Source organism: Muscardinus avellanarius, assembly GCF_963383645.1.
Source record: "Muscardinus avellanarius genome assembly, chromosome: 6".
In the NCBI taxonomy this organism is placed as follows: domain Eukaryota; kingdom Metazoa; phylum Chordata; class Mammalia; order Rodentia; family Gliridae; genus Muscardinus; species Muscardinus avellanarius.
In genome coordinates this window covers 136,228,851-136,253,127 of record NC_137791.1, presented here as the reverse complement: position 1 = coordinate 136,253,127, position 24,277 = coordinate 136,228,851, and the positions used below count along the sequence as shown (strand labels likewise).

The 24,277-nt window shown below is 56.4% G+C and overlaps 2 protein-coding genes across 3 annotated transcripts in view; one reads left to right on the top strand and one right to left on the bottom strand.

The window, feature by feature from the left end:
* Window positions 1-396: 396 nt before the first annotated feature.
* CFAP184 (cilia and flagella associated protein 184) lies at window positions 397-2,136 on the top strand (the record flags this gene model as incomplete). Its single annotated transcript, XM_080697286.1, has 1 exon — window positions 397-2,136. The coding sequence occupies one exon, from the start codon at window positions 397-399 to the stop codon at window positions 2,134-2,136; it is 1,740 nt and encodes a 579-aa protein (XP_080553412.1).
* Window positions 2,137-8,779: 6,643 nt separating this feature from the next.
* The window catches only part of TBC1D14 (TBC1 domain family member 14), a gene marked incomplete at both ends in the record, with an annotated part of 102,819 nt that continues 87,321 nt past the window's right edge, over window positions 8,780-24,277 (bottom strand). For both annotated transcript variants that reach the window (XM_080697783.1, XM_080697784.1), the window contains 5 exons: window positions 8,780-8,845; window positions 11,298-11,556; window positions 17,918-18,027; window positions 21,795-21,923; window positions 22,493-22,564. In XM_080697783.1, the coding sequence (XP_080553909.1) occupies window positions 8,780-8,845; window positions 11,298-11,556; window positions 17,918-18,027; window positions 21,795-21,923; window positions 22,493-22,564 (636 nt within the window). The remainder of the gene's footprint in view (window positions 8,846-11,297; window positions 11,557-17,917; window positions 18,028-21,794; window positions 21,924-22,492; window positions 22,565-24,277) is intronic.

Genomic DNA, 24,277 nt, shown 5'->3' with positions numbered 1-24,277 from the left:
CTCGGGCCCGGCCCGGACGCCGCCGCCGTCGCCGCGCCGCATCGCGCAGGCGCCCGCGCGCCCCCACCCCGCGCCGGCCCGCCGCGCTGCGCCTGCGCGCCCTCAGGCTGCCCGGGCCGCCCCGCCCCGCCCCGGGGCGGGAGTGGGCGGCGCCGAGGCCGGAAGCCGCGCGGGCGGCCACGCCCCCGCGGAGCCGGCCGCGCCGCCGCCCAATCAGCGCCAGCCGCCGCCCGGCCTCGCCCTTCTATTGGCTATCCCTGGCCCGGAGGCGGGGAGGAGGGGGCGGGGCGTCGGACTAGCGCTGGGCCAATCGCGGGGCCCACCGCGCGCGCGCCCGGTTGCCCGGGAAACCTAACAGCCGGCAGCGCGGGTACTGGGCTGGCCCAGCGGTCCGCGATGGAGGGCGACCCGGAGCAAGCCGGGGACTCCGCGGGGGAAGGCGGAGATGAGGAAAGCGTGGCCTCCTTGTCATCAGAGATCAAGGCCAGCCCGGGTGCCCAGACCCCGCCGGAGCACTCGGAACCGGAGGCCGAGCCCGAGCCACCGGCGGAGGAGGTAGAGACCAAAGAGGGAGGCCCCGCCGCGGACGGGCAGGCCGAGGGCGCGGAGGGGCCGGCAGTCTCCGAGGCTGCGGGCGAGGACCGGCCCGGAGAGCCAGGAAGTCAGGCGCAGCCCGAGCCCGAGCCCGAGCCCCAGCTAGAGCCCGAGCCCGAGGAGGAGCCAGCAGCGGCCGCGGCCGAGGAGACCGCAGGGCCGCGACCCGAAGCCCAGCCGGAGGAACGCGAGGAGGCGGCGAAGGAGGGGGTGGAGGAGGAGGAGGAGGAGGAGGAGGAGGAGGAGGAGGAGGAAGAGGAGGAAGAAGAGGAGGAAGAAGAGGAGAGGGCGGAGGTAACGAGGAAGAAAACGAAGAGGAAGGAGGAGGCCGGGTTACCGATCTCTCTCTCACTGAGCGGGACGGGTGAGGAGGCAGCTGCAGCCAAGGGGAGGAGGAAAGGGGAGGAAGAGGGGGTGGAAAAGGGCCAGGGGCGCGAGAGGGAAGCCGCGGACGGACTGGAGGAGCAGAGGACCCGGCTCCTGCGCGGAGAGGACGAGGACGACGAGTGGTCGGCGGAAGTGCAGAGGGAGCAGGAGCAGCAACTGCGCAGCGAGCTCCTGGACCAGTACCACGCCCTGGTGGTGGAGCGGAACCGCTACCAGCGGTACAACTCGTTCCTGCAGCACAGGATCTGCGAGGCGCTGCGCAGGAAGAAGGGCCTGGAAGTCGCCGAGGCGCCCGACAGGAGCCCCGAGTCCGAGGCGCCCGAGAAGGAGCAGGCGTACTTGCGCTGCCTGGCCATGCTGGAGGACCTGAGGAAGCAGGAGGCGGACGACCTGGAGTGGTACCACCAGGAGCTGGGCCAGCTGAAGCAGCAGTGCCAGGAGAAGCTGGCCAGGGTGGAGAAGGAGTGGCGCCGCTTCCAGGCGCTCAAGAAGCAGGTGGTGATGCAGGCCATGGGCAGCTGCCGGCTGCGGGGCGGGCGCCAGGCCGCCCTGCGGGAGGTGGAGCAGATCCAGGCCTTGGAGGAGAAGAAGGAGAAGGAGATGAGCGCCGTGCGGCTGGAGAACGTGCAGCTGAAGCAGAGCCTGGTGCACTTCCAAACCAGGATGCGGGCCCAGGAGGACCTGGCCGACGGCCTGCTGCTCATTGATTTTGAACAGCTGAAGATTGAGAACCAGACCTTCAACGAGAAAGTCGAGGAGCGAAATGAGGAACTCCTGAAACTGCGCAGCAAGGTCACCAGCAACGTGCAGGTGGTCACCCACGTGAAGGAGAAGCTGCACTTCATGGACATGGAGAACTCGTACAAGAAGGCTCAGCTCCTGGAAGTGGAGGCGCGGGTGGCCCTGGGAAGGGACATCCTGACCAAGACCAAGCAGGCCCGGGACAGCCTGCGGGCCGATAACCTCAGGCTGAACCAGAAGTGTGGGCTGCTGGGTAAGGAGTCGCTCCTCCTGGACTTGGAAGCAAAGGTGGACAAGACGGAGCAGCTCACCCGGCGCCTAGAGTCCCTGAAGCACCATCACGCCGGGCTCGCCATGTCCTGCAAAGGCGTCAGGCAGAAGATCAGGGAAGCCAAAGCCTTCCTCCCATCTTGACGCCGGGAACGAGGAGTCGGCAACATGCTCCACCTCGGCGCACCCGGCCGCCACGCGCTCCCCCTCCATTGCTTGCTGCTCTTAAAAGGGCCTGATAGGCCAGCAGAACCATATTTTTCTCTCATTTTTCAGCTTCCAAATTAGTGCTGACCACGGACTGGGGTTAGCAGTAGTTCCATATGGGAGGAAGCAACATAGGCCCAGAGGGCTGACTGCTTAGGAAAAGCAGTAAAGGTCTTTCTAGAGTTGAGCAGCCCCACAATCTCTGCGGCTTAATCCTGAGGAGCACCGTTCCTCTTCTATCTAAAGAGGGCCTAGAAGTTCAGCAGGTGGGCAGAGTGCAGAAGAAAAGCCTGCGCACTGAGCAGATTATTAAATTCTCTTTGGTATTATCCAGCTGTGAGGCCCTGGTTCTGTAGTCTTTCTTCATCTCAGAAACACGTGAATCCTCTTATGTTTTGTATGTAACCAGGAGTGACTTCTGGTTAAAAAAAAAAAAAAATCCAGGAGGAGCCAGGCGTGGTGGCGCACGCTTGTAATCCCAGCATTCGGGAGGCCAAGACAGGATCGTGGTTTACAGACAGCCTCAGCTACTTAGGCCCTTTGCAACTCAGGGAGACCCTGTTTCAAAATGAATAAAAAATAGGGCAGGGGATGTAGCGCCCCTGGGTTCCAGCCCCAATATCACAAAATTAATAAAAAAAAATGCATGCATGCAACGCGGGCCACTGGTTCTGCAGCAGGGAGGTCTCTGTGAAGTGGCTGTCATGCTAATGGTCCCTTCATCTTGAGAGAGAACAGGTATTTTCAGCTGACTTTGACCTACTGTCGGGGCCAGCCCGACAGTGGCGGAGCTGACGGGAAGATAAGCACCGACGCCCGGTCACCACATGGAGCCGGTAGTAGGTTTGTTAAGCAAGATCTCGTTTATTCTCTATTAGGCAGCCCAGTTTAAAGCAAAAGGCAAGGGGGGATTTTCTGGTCAGGAAACTAATCTGTCAAACTAAAGGTGGGGGGGGGCAAGGAGACGCCCCTTGCATCTGTTCGGTGCTATTTGTTGCAGGTCTCATTGGAAGTTCTGGCATTTGCTACATGCAGTCCATTGATAGCACGCTTCCTGCTACATGTAGCCCATCCATTGACAGCTACATGTAGCCCATTCGGAAGTTTTGACAGGTGTCATCTGGCCGTTTGATGTAGCTAATTTATAGGAAGTTTTGTCAGGCAGTTTGAGCAGACCCCAACAACCTACCAGCTATTAATTACCCAGCTCCACGCTCCCTCACAGCCTGCAAACCAGTGACAAGCAGCTCTCAGCCCAAAGAGCTTGAGGTTGGCACTACCGAGCTAAGCTGCTAAGCAGACGTGTCCTACGTACTGGCCCCACAGTGGGTCGCCAGCGTTCTCTCAAGTAACCCTCATGCCGGAGAGGATGCAATTAGCTAGAGGACAATCTCCTGCGGGTGGCCTCCAGCACGGGCCTTTCTAATTAGAGTATCTGACACCACTCGATCTTGAAGCAGCACGGTCAGCAGTTGCTGAGCCTCTGAGGAAGTCCACAGCCCTCGGGTGCCCCGTCACTGCAGCCCTGTCGAGCCCCACCCGGCCCCAGCTCCCCGCCACCCCCCCTTTGGCGAGGCCTTAGTCTTCTGTACCCATGAGGGGTCCCGCTGGGCAGACTGCTGTTTCTCTGTTCCTGACACCCTCCCCAGGGCCTGCAGCGCTGGCACCTAAGGTACTTGACGAAAGTGGAGGCCCAGACCCTAGCAGAATGCTTGTCTCCTTTTCTCAAGTATCCTTTTGAATGTCTAATATGTGTGAGGCGCTATATGTGAGTCCCATGTTGGATTAAAAAAATAATTGTAGCCAGGTGTAGTGGCGCACACTTGTAATCCCAGCACTGGGGAGGCTGAGACAGGAGGATCGTGGGTTTTCAGACAGCCTCAGCTACTTAGGCCCTTTGAACTCAGTGAGACCCTGTTTCAAAATACAGAATAAAAAATAGGGCTGGGGGTGTAGCTCAGAGGTAGAATGCCCCTGGGTTCCATTCCCAGTACCGCAAAAATAATAGTAATAAAAATAATCGCAGGCACAAAGGACCTCAAAAGTAGAACCAAGGAGTTGGCGCTGTGGCACAGGCCTTTAATCCTAGTCCTTGGGAGGCTGAGACAGGAGAATCACAGGTTTGAGGCCAGCCTCAGCAATTTAGCAAGACCCTGTTTCAAAATATTTTAAATGCCTGGGGTGTAAATCAAAGGGAGAGTGTCCCTGGGTTCACTCCCTAGTACCAAAAAAACAAAAACAAAAACAAACAAAAAAAAAAAAACAAGGAAGGAAATAGGAAGGGCCTGGGGGGCTAGAGTGAAAGGAAACACTGCAGATGCTGTTGGTCCCACCAGGGACGCCCCGGCGCTGGGGCGGGGACCGCTGCCTCTGAAGAAGGGTTACTTCTATGAGTGCCTTTCACCTTGTCAAAGAGCACAGGCCCGAAACACCCAACACAGGCTGAGTGAGACGTCACAGTGCCACATGAGGCCTCAGAAAGGGCAGGGTGTGAATCCAAGGCAATGTCCCTCAGAGTCCAGGCCTCCACCTCGGCAGAGCCCAAGGCCCCGGCGAGGAGACGCTTTTCTTTGGTCTATGAAGTCATCTCATGACGACTTACCACATTTGACTTTTTTTTTTTTTTTTTGCAGTACTGGGGATGGAATCCAGGGAAACTACACAACCTTAGCCCTATTTTATTTTACTTTTTTGCGATACTGGGGATGGAACCCAGGGGCATGCTACCTCCAAGCTACACTCCCAGCCCTATTTTTTATTCTTTATTTTGATACAGGGTCTCACTGAATTGCACAGGGCCTCACTAAGTAGCTGAGGCTGTCTGCAAGCCATGATCCTCCTGTCTCAGCCTCCCAATGCTGGGATTACAAGTGTGTGCCGCCACACCTGGCTCTCATTCTCTTAATTATTGTGTGTGTGTGTGTGTGTGTGTGTGTGTGTTGGTACTGGAGATTGAACCCAGGGGCATTCTACCTCTGAGCTACTTCCCCAGCCCTGTATTTTTTAATTATTTCTTGAAGCAGGACCTTGCTATGCTGCTGAAAGCCTAATAAGTTGCTGAGACTGGCCTTGAACCCGAGATCCTCCTGTTTGACCATCCCAAATATTAGGATTCCAGCTGTGGACCACCATGCCTCATGGTCCACACCCCATTCTTTAGCTGACCAGGGCTGCTGACGTTTCACCCAAAGGCTAAGGCTGAGCACAAGGCCTGTCAAAAGATAATGTGGCACCGAAACTTTGGATCAGGCACTCCTAGCACAAAACATCGCATCTTCCTGAGCCTCGACGGTTCCTCTGTAAAAGGGAAAGAAATGTACTGTGGAAAAATGAGTGTGACCAGGCGTGGTGGCGCACACTGCACCCGGCTCTGAGGCCCCCGCGGGCCAGGCAGGCCCTCCCCTCGTCCACCTGCAGATGCGCTGCTTCATTCCCTCTGCACCTTGGGGATGGCTTTGGGCTGTCAGCACCGCTCCCCAGTCTGAGAACTTGGTCTTCAGTCAGGTAGCTGGAAACAGCCCACAGCTCCGTGGGCAGTGGTCTGACCTCCCCGGAGGGCCGCATATAGGAGGTGCTTGGAGGAACCGGGAGTCCAGGCCGCCCGCCCCCAGGCCCTGTGGTGACGGCCGCATTGCAGTCGGGATCCTGAACCCAGGAGGTCGGAGAGCCAGCACTTTGGAGTCCTTGTATGTATCACACATCTGGAATGGGGACAACAGATCTCCGCAGGGCTGCTATGGAGATTAAGCACCTGGTGTCCAGCACTTGGCCCAGTGCCTCACGTGGCCGGAGCAGCCACGCCACAGCACGTGACCACTGCCAGCCCACATCAAGGCCTGTAGGCGCGGCGGCCCACAGTGACGCCATCCTCCAGGAAGGTGGCCTGGATCTGAGCATCCTGCTGGGGGCAGAGACGTCAGGGTGTCCGTGGTCCCTGGAGGTGACGGGTGCCTGGTGAGCGCCTCCTGGGCCCTCCGCCCTCATAGCCAAGGATGCCACGCCACCTTGCTGGCCACTGGCTCTCACAGGTTTCCATGGTTCCTGAGGAGAGGGTGAGGGCCCTCAGCCCGTGGCCCTTTGTGTACAGCGGTGACAGGACACTCCGTGCTGAGTGAAGCCACGGGCAGAGCCAGGCCTGAGAAGGTGTGGCACGACTGAGCTCCCAGGGGCCCAGAAGGGTGCGTCTTCCACTCAACCCCAGCCCAGCGGCACCTTCCTCTGGTTTAACAAGGCCAGTAGATGGGTTTTATAATATTCCAGCAGCAAAGGGCCCTATGTGAAATTTCTGCTGTGCTTCCAAGTGAGAACTTCAATTTTAAATCAAACAATAGTAGATGCAAGTAACAGTTTTACATGACTTTTAATAAAACCACATATTTACAATTCAAAAAGCCCTACTTTGATATACTTTACTAAATAAAGTCAAAGGTTAACTGTACAAGCAATGAAAACATGATATGCAGCAAAGTTCTCGGGAGTTTTCTATCAGCAACCACTTAAAACAGTCACACTGAGCAGCTACAAAGTGCCCGGGGTGGACACTTCCCAAGAGATCTCAGTGGTGGGGCGGCGCTCCGCAGGAGGAGCGCGAGCAGGCCGACGGCACCCCTCCTCGTGCCTTCCCAGTTTACCTGGTAGCAGGGACACAGTGTGCTACCGTGCCCGCCAGCGCCCTCCGCAGAAGGGCCAAAACCGGGAACGCGGCAGCCTCTGAAGAGGACATGTCGAACTCTTGTGAGCCCTGAATGGCCCCGAAAACTTCGTCTGGGCTGAAGCTGTGGCCAGCGCCCGGCTGGCCTGAGTCTGTGTGAAAGCTCGGTGCACACCATGGATTTATGCAGACCCATCTGACAAAAGCGGCAAGGGCTGGGCCGCCGCACACAGGACTTTCACAGCGCGGTCCTCAACAAGCCCCCACCGCCCTGCTCATCCCCTGCGCGACTTGAGAGCATTTCTATGTACAGTAAGAAAATATATACATCTTTAAAGGACGACGCCCGCCGCAGAACGCAACGTAGCACATCTGTGCAGGACAGAGCGCAGGGCGGGCCTGGGCCTGCGCCACGTTCAGCATCTCGGCGTCAGGAGTGGTTGGGGCTGGAGGCCACCAGGCCACCAGTGAAGACTGAGCCTCCTCCACAAGGCCGGGCGCACAGCCGCTCAGGGTGGGCAAAGCTGTAAAGCAGTATCCACGAGGCTCTGGCTTCCCGGGCAACTAGGTGCGACAGTAGGGAGAGGATTGTGGGAAGGGCACGCTGCGGGGGGGCGGGGCCGTTCACCTGCTTGGTGACCTGGGTACCTCTAGGGCTGCAACAGACAGAGGCCTGTGGGGACAGAAGGCTGCCCAGCTGCCCCACCGCAGCCGAGGTCTCCAAGCTGTATGACAGCCATCAGAGCTCGGCCCCAAGGTCAGAAACTAGACATGGTGGCCTGTTCCCTGGGTTGGGAGCTAAGGCTGAGAAAGGCCCCGGAACAGACCACAGCACTCACCGGACGCTAGGCCGCACCCTTGACCTGGCCTCCCACACCCCAAGACCTACTTGTTTCTGCAGATGCTGGCCTGTCCTTTGGTTATTCAATGGAAAAACTGTTCATTTTGTGACTTTAGATAATCAAATTGCTTATATAAAATTCTCAAAACAGTTAAGGAAAAGCTAGAACAAATAAAAGGTGCCAATGAACTTGAGAAAATCAGTTAAAATGGGAAAGGACTGAGGTACACTGAGAATCCACGAGACTGGGCCATTGGCATGTGGCACCGGCTCCTCAATCTCATGACAGTATATGAAACACACGTGAAGCCAAACGTGGGACACGGGCACTTAGGAGGGCCTGCTGTCCAGGTGACGAGAGCAGAGGGGTCCTGCTGGCAGGGGCAGGTCTTCCCAGGCGAGCCGAGGCCGAGGGCGCCTGCGCGCTCTTCCCCCTGCAGGCCCTGCTCCAACTTCCCACCGTGGCGCCACAGGGGCAGGGAGGGCTCTGGGATGCAGGCCCCGAGCCTAAGGTGCGCTTCCAGCCGTCCTGCTGTAATTGTGTCAAGGCAATGTGGTCAGCGGTCACCACGAAGGTTAGGTGGACTCGCGGGGAGCCCAGGAGCACAGAGCAGCAAGGACCCTCTCTGCAGGCCCCTCCTCCTGTAATGCTGTCTGGGGCAGGCGGAGCTTGAAAACATGGCCTCCAGCTCTGGAGAGATTATCTCAGTAACGACATCAGCAATTCCTTCTCCATCTGAAATACGAGCCGGTAACGTTGCCAAGGTCTCCCCAAATAATGTTTCTCATGCATCTTGGCTAAGAAAAATTGTAATGTACTTTCCAGTTGTTGGCATAATAGCATTACAATTTAATTAACTTTTCTGAAATAGAGGAGGAGGAGCCAGTCACTACCCTCTCTAACCGTGCGTGCAGAAGAAGCCGCGCCGCCGCCGCCCGCCGCCCGCCGCCCGCCAGTCCACTGAGCTGGGTAAGGCTGAGCCTGCTGTGATCTGCAAGAGCTGTTTTGCTGTGTGTGTTTAAGGCCAACTCCAGTGACAGGAATCCAACAGGAAGAGCCTGCTCCCCTCCGCTGCGGCCCCACAGCCTCAGTGTCTGAGGGACGGGCTTCCTTTCTCCGTTTCCCGGCTGTCCTTCTGCAGCGCGGCCAGCACCTGGAAGCACAGAGTTGTACTCGTGAGCACCGCCTGGAAGGGGTGAGAAGCCGCAGGCTGCGCCTCCCTCTCACACACCTTCCGTCCCCCCCGGAGCCCCCGTGTTGTTTCTGTGCCAACTGCCGAGGCTCCCTCCCACCAGCCCTGGCACCTGGGCAGGCCCCTGTGCACACACCCCCACCGCCTCCACGTGCTGCTCCCGCTGCCCAGGCCGCTTCACAAGCAGCCTGGCCCCTCAGAGCCCTCTGTACCTCTCCACAGAGCCGCTCCCTCCACCGTGCCCGCCGGCTCTTGGCCGACACCCTCAGTCTACAAGTCATTCTGCCGCACCGTGTCAGCCCAACAGCAGCAGCGATGCAAAGGCCGGTTCCCTGCCCACCCGCTGCTCGCGGCTCCCGGCCGCACAGGAGCTACAGCCCATCTGATGCACAGGAGCTCAGGCCCCCGGAAGGACCTGGGCCACACAGCTCACCTGCCCAGGATGGACATGGCGACGCCAGGTCACAAAGGAGTGAGGAAGCAGGAGCGCCCGTGTGGGTGCACGACACAATCCCCTCCCTCACCGCTGGACTAACAGCACTGCCGAGCAAGCGGCGCTTCCTGTGAAAAGCTCACCAGCATCTTACACTCAGGCACACCATCCAGGAGAAATGCCACTGAGCCGTGATTCCCACGACACCTGAAACGTGAAACGCCACTGACCACCCCCGGCTGACCCCTAACGTTCTCCCATCAAACAAACAGGCCCAACTCTCTGACTAACCCCAAACTAGCTTCAACCAACAGGTTCTTCCCAGTCCCTGAAACACAGGAAGCAAAATGGTAAGATGGGGGTCGCCCTTCCTTTCTGCGCAGCCTGCGGGAGGGTGCAGCAGTCCTCGTGTGGCACCAGGGCAGCTAGGCAAGGCCCCAGCTTTCTGTCGAGGTCTGGGAGCTGGCCCCACGGTGTGTGGCAGCGCCCAGGGAGCTCGGCCAGCCCTGAGGCTCCTGGCAATTTTCAAGCCAGGCCCGTGTTACCATTCGCGCTGTCCCTCTGCTTACTAACCAGAGGAAGGCCCGTGCTTCTCACACACAGGCTGGAGGCTCATTGAGACATAAGTCACACAGCTAGGTCTTGACAGTTACGCGCGAATACCACCACAGTCGCCTACAGACACGTGGGACCCTTCTGTTGCCTCAAGCCCAGATCCCGGGCCCCATCCCTCTGCGCCCTTTCCTCCCACAGCCCCAACCTCAGCCGCACAGCTGTGGGTTGGCTCCTGCCCCGGCCTCATGTGCATGCTGCAGCGCCTGCTGCTAACCAGCACCCGCGGGTGCCAGCTCATCTTCATGAGCTGCGCACGTCAGACGTTCCAGAGCGTGGCCAGGCACAAAGGTGGCCCTTCCGGCTAGTAAGGCCAGGGGAGGGTGCCGTGCAGTCATGCAGGGCAGGTCCCAATAGACCCCAGGAAAAAGGAGGGCCACCAGCCACTGGGGTGCCAAGTGGGGCGACAGGAAGCCAGAGCGGGAGGGAGGCCTCCTCGCTTAAGAGATACAAGGCGCTATTTCATACACTTTAAAAGGGGCGATTTTACAATATGGATATATCCCACAGAATGTAAATGTTAATAAAGCTGTTATAAAAACAAACTGGGTGCTAAGACCAAAGAGAGATAAGCCACACTGAACCCCACAGAGGCGCCAGGCCCACTCACAGGTCACAGAGGCCTGTGCGAGCAGCCACGGAACAACCAGGATTGCTCTCTCCCACAATCAGAGGGCAAGCAAGGTCAGAGAACACACCTACGGCCTTAGGGCTTGAAAGGCCAGCCTCAGCAACCTACAGGTCCAAGGCCAGCCTCAGCAACCTACAAAGACCGTGTTTCAAAATAAAGACATTTAAAAGGCTGGCTATAGCCTGGAGGTGAATGTCTGAGTTCATTCTCCAATACAAAAAAAAAAAAAAAAAAAGACTAAAGATCTTTTGACCAATCACAACTGCAAGGACCTTATCTCGACCTTGATTCAAACACTACAGAGCCATTTACGCCATTTGAACAACCAGAGATGTGACCCTCAGCGACAGGAGGGACTCGACTCAGGTGGGCAGTACTGGAGGCATCGGAGAAGCCCGGTCTGCTGTGGAGGCTAGGCTGCCATGACGCCCGGAGAACGCGCGATGTGGGCGGGCCCAGAGCTGTGACAGGTGGGGCAGGCGGGGGCTGCTACCCACTCTGCTGGGGTTTTGCAAGTACTGTAAACACTCCCTGGCCTGGCACGTAGGGAGTACACAGGCGTCCAGGCAGCTAGACCCAGGGGCTCGGACGCTCAGGCCCCATGCGCTTTGCTTCCCGCGTCGTCCTGCGATGGCATCCTCTGTCAGGCTTCCGGATCTCTCAAGGGCCCCGGGCAGCACGCTCTCCACGCTGCATGCTGGCCAGCGCCCTGGAGGTAGAGGACAGGAGCTGCTTACCTGTGCCCACTTCTTGTTCCGGCTGTGCATCTGGACTGTGGCGATGGCTGCAAACACCTCGTCGGCCGGCAGGTCCTCGGGCAGCCTGGTCAGGAACTGGGCGCCATGGATGAAGTCCATCCTGGTCAGGATGTCCTCAAACAACTTCAGGATGCCCAGGGCCGTGCGGAAGAGGAACTCCTCCCCGTCCCGACAGAACACATCCCAGATGCGGCAGGCCAGGTCCAGGGGCAGCGACTTACTGTACAAGGTGAAGATCCTGGTGGAAGTGGGGGACTTTCAGATTTAAGAGGGTACAAGAAGGAAGCCTGAATCCCAGTCTGAAACTGTGAAAAAGCCCCGAGTTACAAGCGGGTACACGGTCCCGCTCACTCTGAGGCCGCTGTACGAGCCCGGCATAACTGGACCCCACGGGTCCCGGGACTCGCTGGTCCCAGCACTCCCACTCCCAACCGGTAACCGCGGAGAGCCTCCTGTGCGCTGCTGTGGCATGGCCGATGCTATGGACAACACCACAGGACAGAAGAGCCTGCTTCCCGAGCCTGGACGCTGCTGCAAATAAGACCTGTCTGTGACCCTGCGGCCCGCCACGTCCCCCAGTAGGGCCAGAGAGAGCCAGGTAAGCTTTTCCCAAGGAACTTGGAGATTACAACACACTAATCTTACACTATTTATTTATTGTGGAACTGGGGATTGAACCCAGGGGCATTCTACCTCTCAGCTATATCCCCAACCCTATTTTTATTTTTTTAATTAATTTTTTTTTTTTTTTTTTGCGGAACTGGGGATGGAACCCAGGGGCATTCTACCTCTAAACTACACCCCCAGCCGGGCGTGGTGGCTTGTAATCCCCTTGTAATCCCCGCGCTTGGGAGGCAGAGACAGGAGGATCACGCAGGTTCGAAGCCGGCCGCGCGCGCTGGCTTAGGAGACCCTGTTTCCAAATAAAAATGTAAAAATAGGTCTGGGAGTGTAGCCCGGACGTAGAAGGGCTTCCAGGAACCCCAGTACCACCAAAAACAAAAAAACAAAAAAGAAATAAAGAAAAATAAAAAAATAATAATAATAAAAAAAATAAACTACACCCGCAGCCTTATTTTTTATTCTTTATTTTGAAACAGGGTCTCACTGAGTTGCAAAGGACCTCACTAAGTAGCTGAAGCTGTCTGAGAACCACGATCCTCCTGTTTCAGCCTCCCAAATGCTGGGATTATAAGTGTGCACCACCACGCCCAGCTTTCTTTTTTTTTTTTTTTTTTTTGAAACAGGGTCTTGCTGAGGTTGGCCACAGACCTGCAATCCCCCTTCTCATGTACTGAGATTGCAAGTGTGCACCAGCACACCCGGCTCTAACCTTAACACTTTTAACAATGCAAACCAACAGACGAAAAAGTCAAATAAAGTTACGTTTTCCCTTAAAAATCTGGGTCTCAATCCACATCACCTAACAGTATAAGCCTGAGTGCCAGCTGCCTTGCCAGGGCCAGGTCACCACAGACCAGACCCAGGCGAGGACCGAGCTGCTTCTCTGGACAGTGTTCGAGCTCGCGGCGGCCTGGGAGACACCCTCTGGGGTCTCCGATGCGCCCGCCTGCTCAGCTGCCCTCGATGCAGTGCCTATGGCTGTGCTGCCGGCCTCTGCTCTCCCGCCAACCCTTGGCACCTAGTGCTAGTTGCCACCTTTGCTGACGACTGATGGGCAGCCCAGCTGCTTCAGGACTCCACGCTTCCAGCAGCAAAGTGCTCACTCGCATGGATTCCCAGTGTGTGGGGACACCCCGTCCGCCAAGGGCTGCTCTTCCAGACTGCAGTCCCCGCGTGGACTCAGAGTGAGGTGTTCCCGGGCTGGGAGTAAAGCCAGCACACCTGCCAAGGCCTGACTCTAACTTTCTAGTAATTTAGACCACACGGGACCGCCGATAGCCTCAGGCCGCCAACTCCAGAGTGCAGGTGGCACTGACCTGCCCCCAGCAGAACGCTCTGTCCAAGACCAGAGGGAAGGACACACAGGCAAGGACCTGAATCCCACACTGCACACAACTGTGGGTCAGGGCCACTACCGTTCCAGGCTCTCCCTCGGGACCCGAGCGTTCTGAGACCCAAAGAAGACACAGCAAAGTAGAATCTCATTCACCTCTGATGACGGAGCCGGGAAGAGGCTGCTCTGGGAAAATCTTGCATCCTACAGACGAGAGAAGCCGAGGGCCGACTGTGCTATGCACTGGCGCACCGCCTCCCATGGTGGGAGCCCTGGGGATGGCCGCGGAAGAGTCGGGAGGGTGCTAGGCCCCAAAGGAGACAGGATGACCTGGCCTACGAGCTCTAGTCCTCACTACACCCCAGGGAGGTGCAGCCTCACCCGCACTCCGCAGACGGGAGGCTGCAGATAAGGCAGGGGTGCGGCAGGTCTGTCTGTGGAGCAGGGTGAGCCACGAGCAGCCTCGCCCATGAAGAGGAGGCTCTGGGTGGTGTCCAGCCATGCCCGGAGCCCCCCCCCCACCCTCTACCTGCCCACCCAGCCCTACTCCAGCCCCGCAGCCTTCTCCTCTCTAACCAGCACCTGGAAGGGGAGTGACGCAGTGTCCCCGTGTGCAGAAGGCGCACTGCCCAGTCCTCCCCCACACGGTGGCCAGCCTATGGGAGACACGCTCTTGGGGGAGGAGGCTCTGCGCCCCTGGCAGGCCCATAACCAGAAGTTGAGAGCCACCAAGGAACTGTATGCAGCACGCAAATGGAAACCAAACCTCCCGAGCCATTTCTCTGGGCCTTCCTCCTGAAGGAATTCCATGCAGTGACAGGACCGCTGAGGACCAGTCCACATCATTTCAAAAACACATAATCGCCACATGGGATGTACCACTCGATCCTCTGGTCCATTCAAGACGATATATCAAGACAGGCGTGGTGGCACAGGCCTGTAAGTCCAGTACTTGGGAGGCTGAGATAGTAGGATCGCAGGTTCCAGGTCGCCAGGTCAGCAATGCAACAACTCTCTTGGGAACCTATCAAGACTTTGCTTCAAAACAATAAAAAGAGCTGGGAGAGTAGCACAGAGGCCAACCACCTCCAGGTTCAGTCGCCAGAACCTCAAAAGACTATCACAAGGCCAACCCAGGCCTCGGAATAGCTCCACCACAGCAGCAGGGCGCACTTTGAGCGTGAAGGGCCTCACGCCGTGAGTCAGATGCTCTGGCCGTCCGGTCTACTACAAGAAATGGCCAGGTGGAGCCCTCCTGGAGAGGGATGGAGTACAGCCAGTTCTCAGCTAGGCCAGGCTGACAGAGCAGCACCCAGAGGGGTGCAAGCAGCTGACGCCTCCCGCTGAGAACAGACACACCCGTGGCCCCCGGGACCTAACAGAACTCGGGCCAGGCTCTGGGGGCACACAGGCGACCCACGATGCTGACAGGAAGAGCAAGAAATGGACGGTACCTCAGGGTGCGGCTGGTGCTGGGAGGGAGATGGGCTCTGGGCAGGCAGCAGGGCGGGGAAGGTGGCCGTCCCCCTGACATGGCCTTCTGGGTTGAGTGCCTCAGAGCTCACAGGACCCTGGAGGCCGAGCCTAGAGGCCCTCAGGTTGAGGCCGAAGGTAGCCCGGGCTCACAGTGTGAATGGGCTTCCACAAGGTGGCACGGCGGAGTAGGAGCCAAAGTTCTGCAGTCAGACCCACCTGGACCACAGGCTTCAGGGCGACTGGGTGAGTCTGCGGGGACCTCTGTGCTCAGGAACGGGGCCCTGATTCTGGCTATGACGGCAGCGGTGGTCAGTGCTGCGCGCAGGACAGCTTCCCTCTGCAGAGTTGGTTCTTGCCCTGTTTCCCTCAATCCCCTCTGACCAGAGCTCTCAGCTGCCAGTAGCCAGGACAGGGCCTGGGTCGCTGCAGGCCACTGCCAGATAGCAGTGACGAAAGAACAGTCACTAGCCCAGTACTCCGGGGGCTGAGACAGGGGCCTGCTCGAGACAGCCTCAGCAACTCAGAGAAGCCCTGTTTTAAAAAAATAAATAAATAAAATAGGGTTGGGGGTGTGGTTCAGAGGAAGAACACACCTGGGTTCAATCCCAGTAAGAAAAGAAAAAAAAAAGAATAAATCACGAGCCAGGTATACTCATGGGAGTACGTGGAAGGCTGAGGCAGGAGGATCATAGGTTCAAGGCCAGCCTCAGAAACTTAGCATGATCCCGTTTCAAAATAAAAGGGCAGGGGTTGCGGCTCTGAGGCGGGATGCCCTTGAATTCACTCCTCAGTACCCCTTCTCTCTCTCACACAAACACAGTAAGTCACGAATGTCCGTGTGTCCTGCGCTGAGTTCTCTTGAACACAGTCCTCACCGAGATCTTGCCGCCTGCCTCACCTGCACTAGAACAGAGACAGCGGATGGCACCCACTCGGCCCCACCTAGAAAGTAGCCAGCGTTCCTTCAAGCGCGAGCCGCCTGGCTGTGGGCCCCGTGTGTGGTGCACGTGGACGGCCTCGGGCATCGAGCGCACCACAGCGCACAGGCTCCTCCTCTTGCGGACACCTGGGTGCAGAGCCACACAGGCCAGCGGGGACCCAGCCCCCCAGAGGACGGGGAGACCAGAGAGCGCCCGAGAACCGCTTTGTCCAACGCTGGACACACGTTACGTTTCTGCGCCCAGGCCACACACTGATCACCATGAGAAATGTACTTCCTTTTATATGTGCATAAAAGGTTTGCAAGACATTACTGACTCCAACTAGAATGCTAACACTCTGGCAGAGAAGCCCAACTTGATCAGGCAGACACTGCGATTCTGGACCCCTCCCTTCTCAACGCCTCTTCCTATCCCAGGCCAGCGCACAAACCTAAGGGCCAGGGTTCATGTCAAAGGGAATAACGTGGTAGGCACACTGTCATCCCAGCATTCGGGAGGCTGAGACTCGAGGATCGAGGTTCGCAGACAGCCTCAGCTACTTAGAGAGGCCTTCTGCAACTCAGTGGGACCCTGTTTCAAAATAAAGAATAAAAAACAGGGCAGGGAGTGTAGCTCGGAGGTTGAATGCCCTTGGGTTCCATCCCCAGACACACACACACACACACACACACACACACACCAGAAAAATGGGTGTGGCAGCAGGCCAGGGGCTGCTCTCCTGTAATCCCAGTACTTGGGAGGCTGAGAAAAGAGGATCCCAGGTTCAAGACCAACATGAACCACTTAGTAAGACCAGCTTCAAAATAAAAAGACCTTGGGGTGTAGCTCAGAAGTAGAACGCCCAGGATTCAATCCCTAGCACCACACATACACAGAAAAAAACGAGGAGTCAGGCATGGTGGCACACACCTGATACCCAGTACCTGGGAGGCTGAGAGAGGAGAATCACAGGTTTATGGCCAGCCTCAGCAGCTTGGTGAGGGTGTGAGCAACTCAGGGCAGCTGTTTCCAAATAAGAAACTAAAATAGGGCCGAGGGTGTGGTCCGGAGGTAGAAGAGCCCTGCATTCCATCCCCAGTACCACAGACACACACACACAAAGAATGGACATGGCCAGGGGCTGTGTGTAGTCGGCTGCTGGAGGACCAGAGAAACCTTCAATGTTGAATAAAAGTGCCCTTTAAGCCGGGCATGGTGGCGCACGCTTGTAATCCCAACATTTGGGAGGCTGAGACAGGAGGATCGGATCGCGGTTCACGGACAGCCTCAGCTATTTAGTGAGGCTCTCGGCAACTAGTGAGACCCTGTTTCCAAATAAAATAAAATAGTATTACCCGGAGGTAGAATGCCCCTGGGTTCTATCCCAGTACCACACACACAAAAAAAAAGAGAAGCCGCGATGACCCAGAGCTTGTTACTGCTCCACAGTGACCGCTCCAAGCTCCAAGCTCCAAACCTCTGTTCACATGAATGACCCCAAAGCGCAGCCCACCCCAGGTGCAGACTGTCTGCTCCATGAGCCGGGCCTGGCCTCATTACCACTTGGACTTCCTCTCCCAGAGGCCTGTGCTGGGGAGAAAATTGAAGCCAGCCGCCACCTGCTCACAGCAGCTCCAGGCTCTGAGCTGCCCAGGCCAGGCTTCTGACTGAGTGGCGCCCTCCCGCCTCCACAGAGCCCCTTCCTCAGCTGCTGGCAGGATGCCTGTGGCGTGGCTGGGGCCACCGGCTCCAGATCTCACTTGTCCTCCACGGGACCCCAGAGACTGCTCCCTAACTCAGGTCTGGCCCTCCACCTAGCACTCTGGGGTGACGGCCACGCCCTCTCTTGCAGCCACACCCCTGCACGGGGCGGGCCTGGCCTACTACTCCAGCACACAACTCTGGAACCTCTTACTGGATCTCAGATCACTACGTTCAAACCCGCCCGAGGTTCTGCCCTCAACTGCTGACACTGCCCCACCGCCCGAGGCCCTGGCGGTGCGTGGCACACACCTGCTGCCCAGACACACCTCCTCTAGGGAAGGACAAACAGCACTGTGAAAACCAACAGAATCCAGAGGGGTCAGGTGGAGCGGCAACAGAGCACCCACGTGCCGCGATGGCCCGCAGGGCGGCCAGAGAACAAGGGCGCCTGGCAGGCAGGGCTGGGGGACAGCACAGGCTCAGGAGGGGGAGGCAGAGGGCAGGGCGAGAGGACGCTGCGGGCACAGGAGACTCAGCCTTACCAATCTATCAAGTAGATGTCTGGAGTTAGGTTGTTTTTCTTGAAATGAGCAAATAATTTCGGCAAATTTTCTTCGAAGAATACCTCAAATGCAGCAAAATAGGTCAACATCTAGGGAGATGACATGAAATATACTAATAAGCCAATTGTCAGCACAGGTTTCACATATTCACACCTTTAGAACCTAACAAGTGTCTCTTTATGTAATTGCCGGGTTTTGAACAGCAACTCAGTGTAGGTGCTATCCAGGCACATTATGCGCCAACACAGTCTCTAGTCTCCCAACAGCCTACTAGCTACATCGAATTTCTTCAGTTTATAGAAAAAGGGGTAGAACGTTAGCGTGTCGTAGAGCTGGGACTTGAGACCAGGCCTGGCCCCCACAAAGGCCGAGGCTTTGGGGGCTCATTCTTGTGGAAGACCAGCTGGGAAGGCGGCGCGCCTCACTGCAAGCACCGGCCCTGCCAGGGGAGACAGGATGAGGTCCTGCAACTCAGCTCCAGCCCCTGCGCACCGCAGCCAGGACGCCAGGGAGGAGGTGGCCAGCCAGCACGTGGCCGCAGCACCCGACCTGGGGACTTGACTGCGACTTGCCACAGCCAAGGACGGGCCAGCGGGCAGTGGGCCGCGCGTGGTTGGCCAGGCGTGGGTTACCGACTTCCCGCACCCCTCCTAAGGAAGGGCTGTGCAGCTGGCTCCGCGGGTGCTCGCACCTCCAGCAATGTCTGGACACACTTTTAATGGTCACCCACAGCAGTTCTCAGGCCCCTGCTAGAGAGAAGCCTGCCGGGAGGGAAGGGCACTTAATACTGTGACTCCACGGCTCTCCCTCAAAAACACAGCGAGCCGGGCGTGGGGGCGCACACTTGTAATCCCAGCGCCTGGGAGGCGGAGACAGGAGGATCGCACAGGCTCAAAGCCAGCCTCAGCTACTCAGTGAGGCTCTCAGCAACTTAGTGAGACCCTGTTTCCAAATAAAGTATAAAATAGGTCTGGGAGTGTAGACCAGAGGTAGAAGGCCCCTGGGTTCCACCCCAGCACCTCAAAACAAAAGAAACCACAGGCTAAAACTACTAAGTACAGTTGTTATTCCACATGTCCAAAGGTCTTCAAAATTATCAGAAATTTAGGTAGGAATGTTTGAGCATGTGTGCATGGTACTGGGGATTGAGTCCAAGGGCATCTACCGCTGAGCTACATCCCCAGCCCAATTTTATTCTTTGAAACAGGGTCTCACTAAGTTGCAGAGGGCTTCATTAAGTAGCTGCTAATAGTACATCTAGCCAACCTGATATCCCCGTCTCAGCCTCCCAAGTACTGAGATTACAAGTGTGCACTACCACACCCGATCCTATTTTATTTTTTATTTGGAAACAGTTTGAAGTCCCTGTATCCCACTTACTTCAAACTGTTTCCATAGCCACAATTATAAACACTTATGTAATGACTGTTTCTGTGGGTCTCACTGACGGTCTTGCTAAGCTGCTAAGGTTGGCTTTGAACTTGCAATCCTCCTATCTCAGCCTCCCAAGTACTAGGATTATAGGTATGTACCACCATGCCCAACCAGGAATCATTTTATTATAAAAAATAATTCATAAAAATTCCAGAAAATTTTCTCAGAAAGTAACATCATAAACAACGAAAAGCTAGAATATTAAGTATCAATGAGTTATTTCAAGGGTGAAAATCTCGTCTAAAGACTTTTTCTTTTTTGGTGGCACTGGGGTTCCCGGAAGCCCTTCTACCTCCAGGCTACACTCCCAGACCTATTTTATATTTTTTTTTATTTGGAAACAGGGTCTCTTAAGCCAGTGAGGCTGGCTTCGAACCTGCACAATCCTCCTGTCTTCGCCTCCCAAGCACAGGGATTACAAGTGTGCACCACCACACCCAGCATTCTCCTAAAGACTTTTTTTTTTTGTAGGCCTAGGGATGGAAACCAGGGGCATTCGACCTCTGAGCTACAGCCCCTGCCCTATTTTTTATTCTTTATTTTGAAACCGGGTCTCATTGAGTTGTAGACGGCCTCATTAAGTAGCTGAAGCTGTCTGGGAACCGCAATCCTCTGGTCTCAGCCTCCCGAATGCTGGGATTACAAGCCTGCACCACCATGCCCGGCTCTCCTAAAGACATTTTTAAGTTGCTAACCATTTGTTTTCTTGGAAAGGTAAGTTCTTTTTTTTTTTTTTTTTGGTGGTACTGGGGGTGAAACCCAGAGGCTTTCTACCTCCAGGCTATACTCCCAGACCTTTTTTTTTTTTTAATTTGGAAACAGGGTCTAAGTTGCTGAGGGCCTCACTAAGTAGCTGAGGCTGGCTTCGAACCCATGCGATCCTCCTGTCTCAGCCTCCCAAGCGCGGGGATTACAAGCGTGCGCCACCATGCCCGACTAAGTTCTTAAATGATTACAAAGACAACTGGTACAGAAAACTTAGGAAACACATAAGCTACACGAATCCATTAACTACCTATCCTGAATATTACCAATATTGTGGTGCATTTGCTTTTGCTGTCAAATATGGTAGCAATTACAGTAAACGCTCTATTTTGCAGTCTTTGGGGAAGTCTGCTCACACTCGCGTGCCTACCACTGCACTGGATGCGATGCCCGATCTTCAGTTACTGTCTGCAGGCCCCGATCCCACTTCAAACTGTCTTCACAGTCACATTATAAACAATTATGTAATGACTGTTTCTGTGCAGAATGCTTTGTTCACATTTACAACTCTCCCGGAACTGATTCTTGCAGGTAGATCTGCACACCGACTCTGTGAAGCACAACACCAACTTTTCCTCAGAGGGGCCCTGCTGGCGCGCACTCCCCTGACAGCCACCAATTTAGCAGCAGCTTCTGAGCAAGTTACACTGAGGGGTCCTCAGGAGAGTAAGGAAGCCGACTCCCCAGCTGGCGACAGCCATTAGAGCGCTTGGGTCTGGACGTACATTAGCAAATCAAGACACTGTGAGCGTGTGAGTGTGTGAGTGCACACACGCATGCAGCACGTGTGTTAGTTACTGGGGATTGAGCCCAGTGGGGTTCTGCCTCTGAACTATACCCCTAACCCTATTTTATATTTTATTTTGAAACAGAGTCTTACTAAGTTACTGCTTGCTGCCTTCAAGCTGCAACACTCCTACCTCGGTCTCCCAAGTACTGGGAAGACAGGCTTGCACTGCTGCACGCAGCAAGATCCTGCTGCTCAAAATCTGATGTATCTGTTGAATAAGTGACTTTTCGAAGGCTCAGGAACCGGAATGGACGCAAACCTCAGCTCTTCCCATACCAGATGTGCCTTGGCAGGTCCCTACCCTCCAGAGGCCCTACCTTTGTCTGTGCCATGTGAGGAACCATGTGGTGGCATGACACAAAGCATGCTGGGCTCCCGGGCCCCACCAGCTCCCTCCATCTTGTCCCTGTGGTGAGAGCATGCTAAGCAGACAGCCACCTTTTTAAGAAAAGGACCATGGTTTATCCCGCCTCCTGCCTCCCGCCTATGAGAACAGGCCTTAGGCGGCGCTCCAGCGTGGCAGGGGGCAGCAGCAGGGGTCAGTTTCGAGATGCCCGATGGACAGACCCAGCGTGTGGACACTGCTGTTCAGCGTCCCTGACACACCAGAAGGGCGTCTGTCTGCATAGAACCCATGGTCTTCCCTCGTTGAAAGAATACAATTTTCAGCAACACGGCCTCTCTGAGGGAACGCACTAACACGTTCATGCAGATGGCCACTGAGGACATGTGTCTGTGCGCAGGGCAATACAGAGCCCACGCTCCCCTCTGCCCACAGCGCTCCTTGCTCTGAGCGGCTTGGTGGAGGGAGGTGCCTTCCTTCTTCCCCCACACAATACCCAGGGCGCGTACGCGGAGCGTACTCACAAGGCTGTGGTCCACTCGGAAAAACGCCATCTGACAGGGCTTGTTCAAGAGGTTAGAAAAGGCGATGAAGGCGTCCGCAGCGTCCAGGTTCAGGACCAGCACGGCCGCTATGAAGGACATACCCTGGACCTGAGGGAGGGAGGGACAAGGCGTGTTAGCAGTGCTGTGAGCGCAGCGCGGGGCTGCCCTTAACAAGGGGGCCCAATGCCCCCAGCCGCCTGCCCTCAGCCGCGCGGCCAGCCCATCCGCCCCGACCGACCGTCCAGCCCTCTCCAAGGGGTGAGTCTCAGGCCACCCTCGGACCACGGCCCCCAGCCAGCGTCACGTCCTGAGGCTCAGCGTGCGCCTGCCTTAGTGTGGCTGACGAGGGGCGTGCCCGCGTACACATCTGCAGAGCTGCAGAAGTAGCAGCGGCTCGCCTTTGTGAAATGGTTACTGCCAAAGGCTTAAGAGCGAATGTTAGATCACATGCAAAAAATTAAAATCACAGCCAGCTGCAATGTGATTCATGCTACGGATCAGCCACGCCGGCTCAGTTTCATATGAGGAAAGCCAACTCATTTACCATGAGATGTTTTCATATTCCTAACAAAGAGATAAAGCATTCAACTGGAATATGCATCTAAAATGTTCCAGACAGTATTTTAATTTTCTTTATGGGTGAAAATGTTATAAAATACTGAAAAACTTTCACTTACATAGCCCACATCCGGTCGGTAACAAGTATAAGCGCCCAAAATACTGTGCAACATGTCGTGATAGGGGCCACCCTAGAGGATCGACACCAAAACAACACATGCGTGAGTATGGTTAGTGCCACAGCGCGCTCAGGCCTGCCGCCGCCACCCGCCCCGCCGCTCAGAGCAGCTTTACATGCATTATGCCATTAACACATCAACTACCATCTCCGTCAACAGGAAGCCGGCAGCTCCCTCCCTGAAGCCGCTCTGTGAGCACCTGGTGAAGTACCCCTAACTTGTCTGTGGCCGTGTAACTGGTTCCCATCAGAGTCCAGCAGGCGGCCCCTGGTCAGTTGCGCCCTCCCCGGGCCTTTCTGCCTCCTCCTGTGTGACAGGCCCGCTCAGCCTCAGGCCCTAGAACCTGTTTCTCGGTCCCTTTCCCAGCTCCCCACCCCTTCAAGGTCCCCTTCGTTTCTTCAACTGCTTCAAAAAAACCTATGTCCCACTCTTTCTCCCTCTCCCTCTCCCTCTCCCTCTCCCTCTCCCTCTCTCTCTCTCTCGTCCTAGGGATGGAACCCAGGGGCTTTCTACCTCCAAGCTACACTCCCAGCCCGATTTTTTATTCTTTAATTTGAAACCGGGTCTCACTGAGTTGCAAAGGGCCCCACTAAGTAGCTGAGGCTGGCCACAAACTGCGATCTGAGGCTGGCCGCGAACTGCAATCCTCCGGTCTCAGCCTCCCAAATGCTGGGATTACAAGTGTGCACCACCACGCCCAGCTTAACTCTTTCTTCTTTCTTTCTTTTTGGTGGTACTGGGGTTTCTGGAAGCCCTTCTACCTCCGGCTACACTCCCAGACCTATTTTATACTTTTTTATTTAGAAACAGGGTCTCTTAAGCCAGTGGGGCTGGCTTCAAACCTGCACAATCCTCCTGTCTCTGCCTCCCAAGCGCAGGGATTACAAGCGTGCGCCACCACGCCCCACTAACTCTTTCTCCTAACTGAGCACAGAAGAAAGCCCAGAGCTGCCTCCCACTGTGGTCATGTGCAGTACAGTGACGGGACCTGCAGGGTCCACATCGCACACATACTGTCCACGCCTACTGTGTGCCTACAGCTGGCACAGAAGGAAAACATTCCTGCCCTGTGCCCAGGAAGTCACTCCACAGGTGACCAAGGGGTGTACCTCACATTCTGGCCAATGAGAGAGGAGAAAGGACGACAGCCAGGCTGGGGCCCCTAAGGAGGCAGGCTGGCTGGAGGCGCTTCCTGGCCGCGCTCCCCGGACACAGCTGAGCTTCTCAGCTGGGCGCAGCTCCCTCCTAAGCCTGCTGTGGCCGTCTCTCCCCACCCGCCCTCTGCACCCAACATCACCCGCTCATAACTCGGGACCCACCGACCAGTGAGATTCACGAAGCAGCCCAGTGAGAGGCAACCTCGGCCAGCTGCCAAGCCCACCCAAGGGCCCCGAGCTGCTGCGCCCCCTTCCTAGCCACCCTCTGCTCCCAGATCACACACAGCATTCCTGAGGCCACGCTGGGAAACACTCCGGGGGCCCGGGGGTGGGAAAGCCGGAGGGGCTGGGGTCAGGGCCTGTGCAGGCTGCCAGACCTGGGCTGGCGCCGGGCCTGTGCAGGCTGCGTATGCCGCAGGCAGCCCAGACTCCACCCCCAGGGCGAGGAACGCTGCAGGAAGCGTTTGGGAAGCCTTGGCTGCTGTTGTGCGTTCTCCGTGCTCTGCTCCTCAGAACGGTCCCTCCAGAGTCCTTGTTTTCTTCTACCTCTGCTCATCAGAACGGTTAC